Source organism: Antrostomus carolinensis, unplaced genomic scaffold (assembly GCF_000700745.2).
Source record: "Antrostomus carolinensis isolate BGI_N321 unplaced genomic scaffold, ASM70074v2 scaffold44946, whole genome shotgun sequence".
Taxonomy (NCBI): Eukaryota; Metazoa; Chordata; class Aves; order Caprimulgiformes; family Caprimulgidae; genus Antrostomus; species Antrostomus carolinensis.
This window is the reverse complement of record NW_010323444.1, coordinates 1-11,323: the sequence shown is the minus strand read 5'-3', so window position 1 is coordinate 11,323 and position 11,323 is coordinate 1. Positions and strand designations below refer to the sequence as shown.

The 11,323-nt window shown below is 47.7% G+C and overlaps 1 protein-coding gene and 2 non-coding genes across 4 annotated transcripts; all 3 read right to left on the bottom strand.

The window, feature by feature from the left end:
- Positions 1-6,826: 6,826 nt before the first annotated feature.
- LOC104526982 (40S ribosomal protein SA) lies at positions 6,827-11,317 on the bottom strand. Of its 2 annotated transcripts, none has more exons than XM_010170578.1 (6): positions 11,130-11,317; positions 10,058-10,176; positions 8,457-8,702; positions 7,449-7,577; positions 7,067-7,235; positions 6,827-6,973 (listed from the first exon to the last, which is right to left on the bottom strand). In XM_010170578.1, the coding sequence occupies exons 1-6, from the start codon at positions 11,260-11,262 to the stop codon at positions 6,879-6,881; spliced, it is 891 nt and encodes a 296-aa protein (XP_010168880.1). In that variant the 5' UTR covers positions 11,263-11,317; the 3' UTR covers positions 6,827-6,878. The 2 variants fall into 2 exon arrangements, with proteins under 2 accessions (XP_010168880.1, XP_028941433.1); XM_029085600.1 differs by having other exon boundaries at positions 10,046-10,176; positions 11,130-11,303.
- On the bottom strand, positions 8,144-8,302 carry LOC114818679 (small nucleolar RNA SNORA62/SNORA6 family). Its single transcript, XR_003766236.1, has one exon. It is a non-coding gene; the product is annotated as a small nucleolar RNA SNORA62/SNORA6 family (small nucleolar RNA).
- Positions 9,285-9,451, bottom strand: LOC114818680 (small nucleolar RNA SNORA62/SNORA6 family). The gene has a single exon (XR_003766237.1). It is a non-coding gene; the product is annotated as a small nucleolar RNA SNORA62/SNORA6 family (small nucleolar RNA).
- Positions 11,318-11,323: the final 6 nt, after the last annotated feature.

The window sequence follows — 11,323 nt, the reverse complement described above, 5'->3', positions numbered from 1 at the left end:
CTACACCAGTTTACACAGGAAAGGGAAGGTCAATCCACTATTCATGTCACGGTAGAAGAACAGACTCCCAAGATTTAAAATAAGAGTTAAGTAAATGCAAAGGCTTGACACTTACCTGAACAGAGCAACCTCCACCTCCTGAGTCCCAGGTGAGCAGAGCCAGCCCAGACCAACCTGCCACCACAGAAGGAGAGCTCCAGAGAGCACTCATCCCACCTGGGCACCATACAGTGTTGATGACTTGCAGCATTTTATATCACAAGCCTCAGAATTGACATTTTAATTAAGTTCCTGCTTCTATAGTCGAGATGCGGTTCAAGAAATCCCAGTTCTCATTTTGAAATAAAAACCACAAGCATGTTGCTTTCACAGAAAGAAAATAAAATTTAAAACAAGGTACAGGACCAGCCTAGAAGTCAATGATGAATCCAAGCCATGCTGAGGCAAACAAAACTAAGACTTAAAATTAATCTCAAGAGTTTTCAAAGGGCTGAACCCTTGAAATCAGAAAAAAATAGTTGCTGGACTTTTCAGCTCTCCTGAAGGAGCTGTTGGAGAACTGCTGGCTGCTTGCAGTATTCAGACAAAGTGGGTTTGCCTCACAAAGCCAAGAAGAAGAGCCAACAGCATGGTCACTCCTACCCCACACCAGCCTTTGTGAGTAAAGGGGAGGAGACACTCCAACCCCTGGCACCTGGGGCTCCTAAAACCTTACCCAGCTGGGAGCAGACATGTGGCTTAAAGGAGCCTCCAGAAAGAGCACTGTGGAGAGGGAAGTGGTGGTGGCAATTTTCTTAAAAAAAAATAAAAATCTTGCCTCTCAAATTAGAGCCTGTAACAGCAAAATAACAAGTGAAGAAAAGTGGTACACACTCCAATTCCCTCTCTACATGGGCTGCTTAATTTTTCCCTATTTAAGCAAAGCCAACAGATGCAGTGAATTGTACACCTGTGAGCTTTGGGAGTACTAGGGAGAAGACAAGTCACTCTAAAAATGCTGGAAGCAATAAGCCAAGCAGGATGGATGAGCTAGAAAGTTTCCAAGGCATCTTCAGCTGGGAGCACTGTGTCTCTCTGCACTGGAAGCCAGCAGCAGCCCACACTTGGTTCCTTAGGGAAATTTAAAAGCAAGATCAAGGTTTGCAGCTGAGCATGGAGAGAAGTTTAACACTCAGACATGTATAGAAAAACTGGAGGGATTGTGGGGTTTTTTTTACAGAAAGTGTATTATGATCCCTGTGAGAGGGCACCAGCCTGCTACTGAGAAAGTCAAAAAGCCAGGTGAGAGGCAGGGCAAGTGCAGGCTGGACCAGCTCTGCTCCAGCTGTGAGAGATGGAGGCTGGTGCTGAAGACACTTCACTAGTACCCACAGCCAGGGGATTTGCAATGGTGTTAAGTCTCTCCTAGAGCACCGAATAGCAGCTGGGATGTTTAGGGGGGACAGGCGATCTCTTTCACCACGTGGAGTCACCCCAAAAGGCCCAGCTGTGCTTACAAAGCAGCTTTTGCCCATCCTTCCCTCGCCTGGCTCCTGCTCTGTCCAGGTCTCCAGCCAGGCCACCAGCAGCTGCTGGAACATGGACAAACCAGGAATAACAGCCCCATCTACCGGGGTCTTGGAAATGATCCACACCCTTGTATTTTGCAACTATGCAACCCATCACCAGCATCCACCAGAAACCTGCCAGGCAGGAGCTATGCTGGGGTGTTTGCCTGCCCCCAGAAAGCCACTGTTGTTAACATGCCTGCATCTGAGAGTGGTGAAAGGCTGCTGTGGTCATCCTGACTTAGTCCAGACCCAAAAGGCAAATACCCACACCACCTCCTTCACTCTCAGCATCCCCTCAGTTCTCCAGGGGTGAGGTGGGAAACAGCCTCTGGGAGCAGAACCAGCTTCTTGGGCAATGGTAACAAATTCAGCACTACAAGTGATAATTAAGAGATGTGAGCTTCACAGCAGCTTGCCAGGTTTTACAGCCACACCACAGGGCTCCAGCCACAAACAGGAACGAGCAGTGCTAGTGTGCATGGTTATGGCAAAAGTGTGCACCAGGCTTTGACACGACTGTCCTGGTGGCAGACCAGCTCCAAATCATGCCATATGCCAGACTCCTTCCCATGCTGAGGTCCCTGCTCTGCATCACCCTAAATCGAAATCTAACCCTCATATAGGGTGAGTAGGTGCATAGTCCCTTTGAACAACTGAAAGGCTAATTTTTTCAGTCCTCAGCATCTAACTCGGCTCACACAATATGCCCTGTTCCCTCTTCTTCGGAGCCGACTGCTATTGGAACAGGTTGCCCAGAGAAGCTGTGGATGCTCCTCCCTGGAAGTGTTCAAGGCCAGGCTGGATGAGGCTTTGAGCAACCTGGTCTAGTGGAAGGTGTCCCCGCTGATGGCAGGGGGCTTGGAACTGGATGATCTTTAAGGTCCCTTCCAACCCAAACCATTCTGTGATTCTATGATAATGTTCTTTAGAGGACTAATTTTATTCATGCTTGAGCAGTACTAGTAAAAACAATAATCTTGTAGCCAGTGAAACAAAGACTAAGAAATATTTAGGACTCTCTCACACGAGAAGAGACACACTGGTTAAACTCAGACTTTATTAACTTTATAGACTGAGGTTTTAAGCAGAAGCCTAGAAAATATGTGTTCTTTCAACTTCAGAGGCAACTACAACAACAAATATCTTCATTATGTAGTTTTATTCACCAGTGACTACTGAATGCAAACAGGAATAGGTATAAATAAAAATGACACACTTTCAAATGTGGACAGTAGAAAAATGGTAATGAGTATTCTTAAAAATACAAGTATTAAAAGAGCAAACTCTTTATTTGCTTCAGCTTCAGAAATCAGTGTCCCAGGAAGCAAGAAATCCAGAAAACTACAGTTGTGGATGAGACTGTACATAGCAAGACCATGCCCAAGGTGTTTATCACAGCCTGCCTCTTTGCAGAGCTGATAATCAAGGATGCTCTCCATTCCCATTGCTACACACAGCTGTAACACATCGTTCTACCTTTACCTGTCACACAGACTCAGTGCAGATGAGATTTTCACAAACTCAGGGGATTTGTGGCTTTCACAAACTCCAGGCCTCAAGGGCTGGGAGCTGGTAGTGACAAGCATTGGCTGGAGGAAAGAAATTTTGCCTGAAGTGCTGGCCAATGCCTCTTTGGAAGCTGCAGCACAGTGGGGAGATGACCCAGCAAGTCCTTGGTCCCACAGTAATAACGAGGCAAATCTGAAATGCTGTTCTTCCTCTGCTAGGATGCACATGGCTTGATACAGAATCACAGAATGTCAGGGATTGGAAGGGACCTCAAAAGATCATCTAGACCAACACCCCTGCCAGAGCAGGAACCTAAATGAGATCACACAGGAAGGCGTCCAGGCGGGTCTTGAATGTCTCCAGAGAAGGAGACTCCACAACCTCCCTGGGCAGCCTGTCCCAGGGCTCTGTCACCCTCACTGTAAAGAAGTTTCTTCTCAAGTTTAAGTGGAACCTCCTGTGTTCCAGCTCACACCCATTGCCCCTTGTCCTACCATTGGGCATCACTGAGAAGAGCCTGGTTCCATTCTCATGACATTCGCCCTTTACATATTTATAAACATTAATGAGGTCACCCCTCAGTCTCCTCTTCTCCAAGCTAAAGAGACCCAGCTCCCTCAGCCTTTCCTCATAAGGGAGATGCTCCACTCCCTTAATCATCTTCGTGGCTCTGTGCTGGACTCCCTCAAGCAATTCGAGATAACAGGGTTCATCTGTCCCGAGAAGGTTCAGGATACACAGCTTTGGAGAGAGCTGAGTTCAGGACAATTGTGGATTTACCATGTGCTTTACTCCATGTAAAGTCTCTCTGTTGTAGGATGATATTAACCTGAGAAAGAAAGAAAAATAATGTAACACCACAAGATCCACCCTAGCCGTAGGCCGGCACTCCCAGGTGGGGATGAAACCTCCTGAGAGGAGCAGTGAGGTGAGTTCATTAGACACACACACACAACTCACCATCCTTTACACTTACATACAAGCTGCACGCTGATTTCAGTGAACAGGTTTCCAATGAGTACACCATACTCCTAAAAGACAACTTCAATCATGCTGGCACCATTTGCACTGTTTCACAAAGCAAAGCAGCCTACAGGTGGAAAGAGCGGAACATCTTTGCAGCCTGGATTTAAGCAAATAGAGCTGAGTCCCTTCAACTGTGCATAAAGCCCTTTGCTTCCTGTAAAGGAAAAGCCTTGATGTACTCCTACAACAATACCCTGATAGCAAAAATATCATGTGATTTATGTGGGCAAAGAAATGACTGGAGAGGAAAAGGAACATCTGTGAACAGGGGCATATAAATTAGGGAGGAAATTGGAGAGCATGTATCTCATGCATGAGATTTATTGATCAGATACTGGCAAAGAGGACTCTTCAACAGCTCATTTCTCCAGAGGGATTCTGTGATGCTCAGCAATATCAGCTAGCTTCTGTTGAGACCAAATATGGAAGACAAAGACTAGCCTAAGAAGCATATCTAGCTCAGTTCAATCAACTGAAATCAAATGCAACGAGGTCATGGAGAGAAGGTCTGGAGTGTTCCCTTAAGGGCAAGAAATTGTTTTCACTACATGGAGGCCTCGGCCTAAGCTATCTTGGGTCAAATCAGATAAATCCAGAACATGGTTACAAGTTCTCTGCTGTCCTTTTTCAACATCAACACCAACACTACATTTGCCAGAAAAAACTGCAATAATAAACAAGCCATAGAATCTAGGAAGTCCTAGCTCCTCTTCCTATCCCTCCGCACTGACTCAGTAGATCATATACAGAAGGTATTTGCCACAGGGGAAGCTCTGGTAGATATAAGATCTCCCACCTCTCCACTGCTGCCTCCACCCCCATGCTGAGATCTCAACTCCCCTGTGCCCCAGCAGACTGAGGAATGCAGCCTTCCTGCAATGTGGCCTCTGCTGCTGCAGGCAAGGCTGCCTTCTTTTCTAAAGGGCTGCCAGCCATGCCCTCTGCAGAGCTCCAGCCAAATGAGCTCTCCCACCCCACCTCACTTGTCCCAAAGACGTAATTCTGCATCCACGTGCAGAGATCTGGCCCTGGCACTCTTTTTCCCAAGCTGCGTGGACGGATCCACCTCTCAGTGGCAGCCCTTTGTCCAGAAAAAGTTAAAGTGCTACTTTAGGATGTCCTTAGGTGAAAACAATCCCATTTCAGTAACATGCCAGAAATATTTCAGTTACAAGTACCCAGATGCAGCTATGGCTGATTTAAAACAGCCCCATCACCTACACAGGAGTTGCCTGATGACCACCATATTCTCCGTATCTGTAACATATCCACATGAAGGAGGTTACAAAGCAGATAAAAGAAAGGGGCAATGATGATAGAAGAGCAATAGCTGTGATTCAAAGTGCAGAGGGGTAAAGCCTGTGCTCTGAGTTTGGAAACTTTGCACAGAATCACAGAATGGTGGGGTTGGAAGGGACCTCTGGAAATCGCCTAGTCCAACCCCCCTGCCAAAGCAAGTACATCTAGAGCAAGTTGCACAGGAAGGCATCCAGGTGGGTTTGAACATCTCCAGAGATGGAGACTCCACACTCTCTCTGGGCAGCCTGTCCCAGGGCTCTGTCACCCTCACAGTAAAGAAGTGTTTCCTCATGTTTAAGTGGAACCTCCTGTGTTCCAGCTTGTGCCCATTGCCCCTTGTCCTATCGCTGGCCACCACTGAAAAGAGTCTGTCCCCATCCTCTTGACACCCGCCCTTTAGACATTTATAAACATTAATAAGGTCCCTTTTAGTGTGGAAAGGTGAAAGGACCAGACCAGGGCAGCAAGTGACTTTGGGCAGTCTCAGAGCTGGGGAGCACATCAGCAGCTGCTGTACAGACTGTCCCTGGTCCAGCCATGGCACCCACCCAAGGTCCCAAAAGGAACAGGCTCTCACCCCACTGTGACACGCAGGGACAGCCCTGGGGCAGCAGGAAGGAGCCTCCCACTGCTGGGCGCTGGACAGCAGAGGGCTGGAGGATGTGCCAGAAACACACAGCCACAAACACAGCGCACCAACGGAACGGGAAGGGCCCTTTCAGGGCCAAGCAGTAAAGTGCTCACATGCCTCTCAGCTACAAGCTGTTAGTAATTAACAATATCTAATAAAGACAACAGGAAAAAAGACCAGCTTCCTTTGTGCAATATTGTGCAGTAATATACACAGCCTGCTTTAGGTTTTTTACTGTTAACGTGCATCTTATGGTAAAAGCAAATAAGCACGTGTGCTAAGGGAAAACAATTTAATACATTCTTTACAGGGTGATTGTCATGGCTGAAGTTAGAAAAATAGTGAGACCACAGCAACATGGCAAAAGGGATCTGATCTCTACACTTCTCAAACAAAATCCTCATTTCTCTTGGTGAAGGGCCTGCCTTCCACTATGGCTATGAATCACAGAAATTAATATAATCCTCAAAACAGTTAAAGAAGATTAATTAATTTTTTAATGAGGAGTACTGCAGTATTTTTGAGGAAGGAATCAGTAGCACAGATACTAGAACCGGTGTTTCACCACAGCAGCAGCTCCCACTCAAGGGCTCTCCACCGCTCCCACCCGCACCTGGGACTGCCCCATCCCGCAGCTGCCAACACCCCGGGCAGGGGCAACCACTCACCCTGCTCAGGGCAAGCAGAGACTCCCCCGCCCACCACCCCACAGCATGGAGGGAAGGAGGGTGGGCAGGCAGCAGTTTACAGACCCTCCCACACTACCCACGTGTTCCACCTGCCAACCAGTTCAAAAAAAGCAGCACCAAGCAGGGTGTGTGTTAAACCAGCCTTTATTCTCTGGCAGTACAGCGGGACTGAAGTTAAGACCACTCCGTGGCAGTGCCAACCCACTCCGTAGCCTGGGCCGTGGGAGCTGCTGACCAGTCCTCGGTGGCAGGCTGGGCACTCCAGTCCTCTGCAATTACAAAGACAACAACGCTGAGTGTGTGTCCCAGCTCTTCCCACCCACTACCGCACCCCACTGCCCACAGACATCCCCCAAACTGACCTGTGGGGAACTGCTGGATGGGCACCGAGGGGACCTGCACTCCCTCAGACCAATCTGCAACCTCGGGCTGAGGGGGAGCAGTGAATTCGGGAGCTGGGGCCGTCCATTCCGTCTGGAACTCCTCCTTCGTAACTGCTTTCTCAGCAGCAGCCTGCTCCTCCTTTTCAATCTGCAATGGAAGAGCACAGCCTAAGTCTCCCAGAAACACCTCACCACCCTCACACACCGGACAATACACACCAGCCATCAACAGACAAGACTAATTAACCACCACCTTAAACACGAAATGCAACTATGGCATTGGCAAAACCCGTCCCCGGCAGCAGGCACACAGGACCATGGGGCAGGAGCACAAGCAGGACATCTCACACAGGTCTCCTACCTCCTCAGGATCCCTGTAGAAGTACAAGTCAGGCATGACTTCCCACGGGTGCTCACGGGAGATGGTGCCACGCATGCGCAGGACCTCCCGAGCCAACATCCACCACATCAGACCCACCGAATGGGCTCCCTGGAACAGAAGAAAAAATTTAACATTTCCTGCAAAGCTAAACCTTTGAAAACACCTTTTTTCTTTAAAAGAGCAAAGACTTATGTGCACTCAATCCAAGGTTCTTGCTTGGCAAGAGAAAGGCATCACTTGCTAATGCCCAAACTTAGGTACTTGGACCCAGGAAAGGGCAACTTTTTGAGTTCCCAGTGACATTTTCAGGTCTCTGCAGAAATCACAGCGCACTTCAATCACCAGCATCTGAATTTGCTGTAGAGAGCATAACTTGAAGCAATTCTCCTGCTACAGAGTTTCAAACTGCTCACTACCCCACATAAATCTTGTCCAAAAGATGCATTATGCTCACACCACATACACTAGAATGAAGAAATAGAGAACTTGACCAAATGAGAACATCTTATACACGTGCCCAGATTCAGCTCACATTAGTTTTGGTGAATGACAACATCTAGCTACAGAAGAAAGAATAGTTTCCCATCTCCCTAGACTTTACCTTTCAGGTGGTTTCTGGCAAGGAAACACTTCAGAGCAGTTTCTTCATCAGTTCATTTCATCTTTCATTCATAAACTGTGGCAAGAATGACTATCAAACTCCACTCATCGGGCCACAAAGACCCTCATGGCGTCAGCGAAAAGTCCTGCCAGGTTACTATAGCACACGTCCTACACTTGAGAGTTCCTTGGCCAGAAACTGGCCTCAGCTCCAAGCTCCAACTGTGTGCGGCTCATCTCCTCCTCCCCACCAGCCTGCTAGAGGCCTTAATTAGCTCAGAAGACATGTGAGATGCAAGCCAACCCTCCCCTGCAGAAAGCATCCACCTTGCAAGGTAGGGCATGCTCTGGAGGAAGCAGGTTTCAGCGCTGGAGCAAAGCCATTACCTTATTGTTGCAGGGAATGGCAATATCCACGTAGCGCAGCGGGGAGTCGGTGTTGCACAGCGCAATGGTGGGGATGTTGACGTAAGATGCCTCTGTCAGCGGCTGATGATCAGCCCGAGGGTCTGTAACAACCAGGAGTCGTGGCTCACGGAAAGCCGCTTGGATCTGATTTGTGAAGGTACCAGGGGTGAAACGTCCAGCGATAGGAGTGGCCCCAGTAGCAGCAGCAAACTTCAGAACAGCACGCTGCAAAAGGGACCACAGCAAAGGTGAAGCAGGGAAACTGCTTTTCAACCGAGGCACCCAGGTGGGGAACACACACCAAATTTAATTTAACTCAACTCTTTGTTTCAATTCCTCACCAACAGCTTCTGCATGAGCATGAGCCAAAATAAAATGCTTTTAAAAATACCTACACCAACAGCAGGGGCTAAAAAGATCATATCCACATATGATGGATGTGACTCTTTAGAGTAAGTGATAGCTGCTTTAAAATTACAAAGATGTCAGGATTCTTACATACCTATGTAAGAAGCTGGGATACAGAAAAAAACCCCTTTTTGTCCTGAACTTAGCTGCAAGCTCTACTCCAAAGTCTCATAATCAAATAATTAACAGGAGGACAAAACAAACAGTTTATGAATAAAGTAAAGCAAATTTTCTTCCATTATTTCTACATCCTTTCGTTATCCAGCAGCGTAACTTCAGGAACTACAGGAAAAGCTCTGTAGTAAATACACACAAGCTGTAGCTGTGCTCACTAAAACTGAGGTGGGCAGCTCTCACTCCCTTGCACAACAGCTTTTTTCTCAGGCATCAGGCAGTTGGGCATGTGGCAGGGCCTACTATCAAACTCCATTCACAGAGGCTGCTCCTCTCCTGGCGTTAGCGAAAACCCTGCCAGCAGGTTTGCTGTCGCACACTTCCGACACTTGACACTTGAGAGCTCATCGGCCAGAAACTGACCTCAGCATCAAGCTTTAACAGTGTGCAGGTCAAGTCTGTAGGAACCCAAGTTATTCCTTTGGAAATCCACCCCACACACATCATCCATAATCTTCCCATGTGTTTGTGGCACCACCCGCGTTACTCCAAAGAAACTGAGCTGACAGATAAACCTCAAGGACTAATTACATTTAAAGGTTGCGTCCCCTTCTGCACCAGAATTTTTTTGCTAAAAATCTAGAGACAAAATTAAAAATATACTTACTATAACTTCCTCAATGAGAGCAAATTATTTCTTTGAAAACTTCTGTATCAGTCACTTATTATCCCCAAAAAGCAGTGACAATGACTGACACGATTATTGGGGGAGATATTGACCACTAATGTGCCAGAAATCCAACAGGAAGTACCCAAAGGAGGATATGAAACAAACCCAAGTTACCAAGTGCCCTGAAACTACAGAACAGGGGAGTGGGTTTCAACTCATCTCTTCTAAGCTGCGTGTGCAACACAAGAAACACGCTTCCAAAAAGTGTTCCTAGAGCCAACATCTGTGTTACTTCCTTTTATCAGCAAGCTGCCACCGGCAGGCAGTGATGCATGGCAAGAGTCCAGCTCCCAAGACTGCAGGCCTCATGACCAACAAACGTCCGTACCTGCCCAGTATTTCTAGAAGAAATGACGCTGACATCAGCTGGGTTCTCAATGGCAACAATGGCACGGGCTGCCAGGAGGAGCTTTTCCCAGGTCCTCTTCAGATTGATGATGTAAATACCTTTTGGTGACAATAGGCTTTAGAACAACCAGCAAATACAAGAGTCTAAAAGATAACAGCACTCTTCTAGCATTAAACTTGCCACGTGGCTGTGGTTACTCTAAAATTCTAGTCAGTGGCAAGCTATTCCAAGGAAAAGCCTCCCATGTGGTTTTAATGTAGCACACTTCCAGCACTGATCAACGTGAACCAGGGCCTGCTATGAGCTTCAATCTTTTAATAGGGTGCAGCTCTGACTGAAGAACAATGCAAACAAGCAGCAGAAATCACTATTGAGACATTAAAACCATTTTGTTACTAAAATCATAGAATGGTTTGGGTTGGAAGGGACCTTAAAGATCATCCAGTTCCAACCCCCCTGCCATCAGCAGGGACACCTTCCACTAGACCAGGTTGCTCAAAGCCTCATCCAACCTGGCCTTGAACACTTCCAGGGAGGGGGCAGCCACAGCTTCTCTGGGCAACTTGTTCCAGTGTCTGACCACCCTCACAGTGAAGAACTTCTTCCTAATATCTAAACCTCCTCTCTTCCAGTTTAAAGCCATTTCCCCTTGTTTTGTCATTAACTGCCCTTATGAAAAGTCCCTCCCCAGCTTTCTTGTAGCCCCTTCAGGTACTGGGAGGCCGCTGTAAGATCTCCCCAGAGCCTTCTCTTCTCCAGGCTGAAGAGCCCCAACTCTCTCAGCTTGTCCCTTGTAGGAGAGGTATGAACTCTCAATCAAGAACTAGTATAAGAGCCCAAATCCAACTGCGATTGATTTACCAAGTTCCAAAATCCATACTTCACCCTACTTCTCCCAGCAACATGATTCAGTCTCTGAAGAACGTCTGCACCTTTCGGGCCCTGGTGAAACTGCTAGAGAGCTGCTCCAGCATTAGCACCTTCCTGCTTTCCTCAGCTGTGCCCGCAGAATCCCTGCTGCCCACCCAGGACCCTCGCCCCAGGGGTTTACCATCGCTTTTCCTTTTGTAGATATACTGCTCCATCTGGAAGTCAAGGTTGGTGCCTCCCAGATGGGTCCCGGCAGCGAGGAACTTGAGGACATCCTCCTCCTTCATCTGCAGGACATCGAGACCTCCGGACATTGTGGGGTTTCCCTTTGGAAGCGACGACAGGGAACCTGCGGGGACAAGCAGCCGGCTGAGC

Coding starts and splice junctions, on each gene's coding strand:
- LOC104526982 (XM_029085600.1), bottom strand. CDS start 11,262: ATGTCCGGAGGTCTCGATGTCCTGCAGATGAAGGAGGAGGATGTCCTC. Junction 8,703..10,045: donor CTGGGCAGGTACGGACGTTT/GTTGGTCATGAG, acceptor TCCCTTTTGCAG/CGTGCTGTTCTGAAGTTTGC. Junction 6,974..7,066: donor CATCCAGCAGTTCCCCACAG/GTCAGTTTGGGG, acceptor TTGTAATTGCAG/AGGACTGGAGTGCCCAGCCT.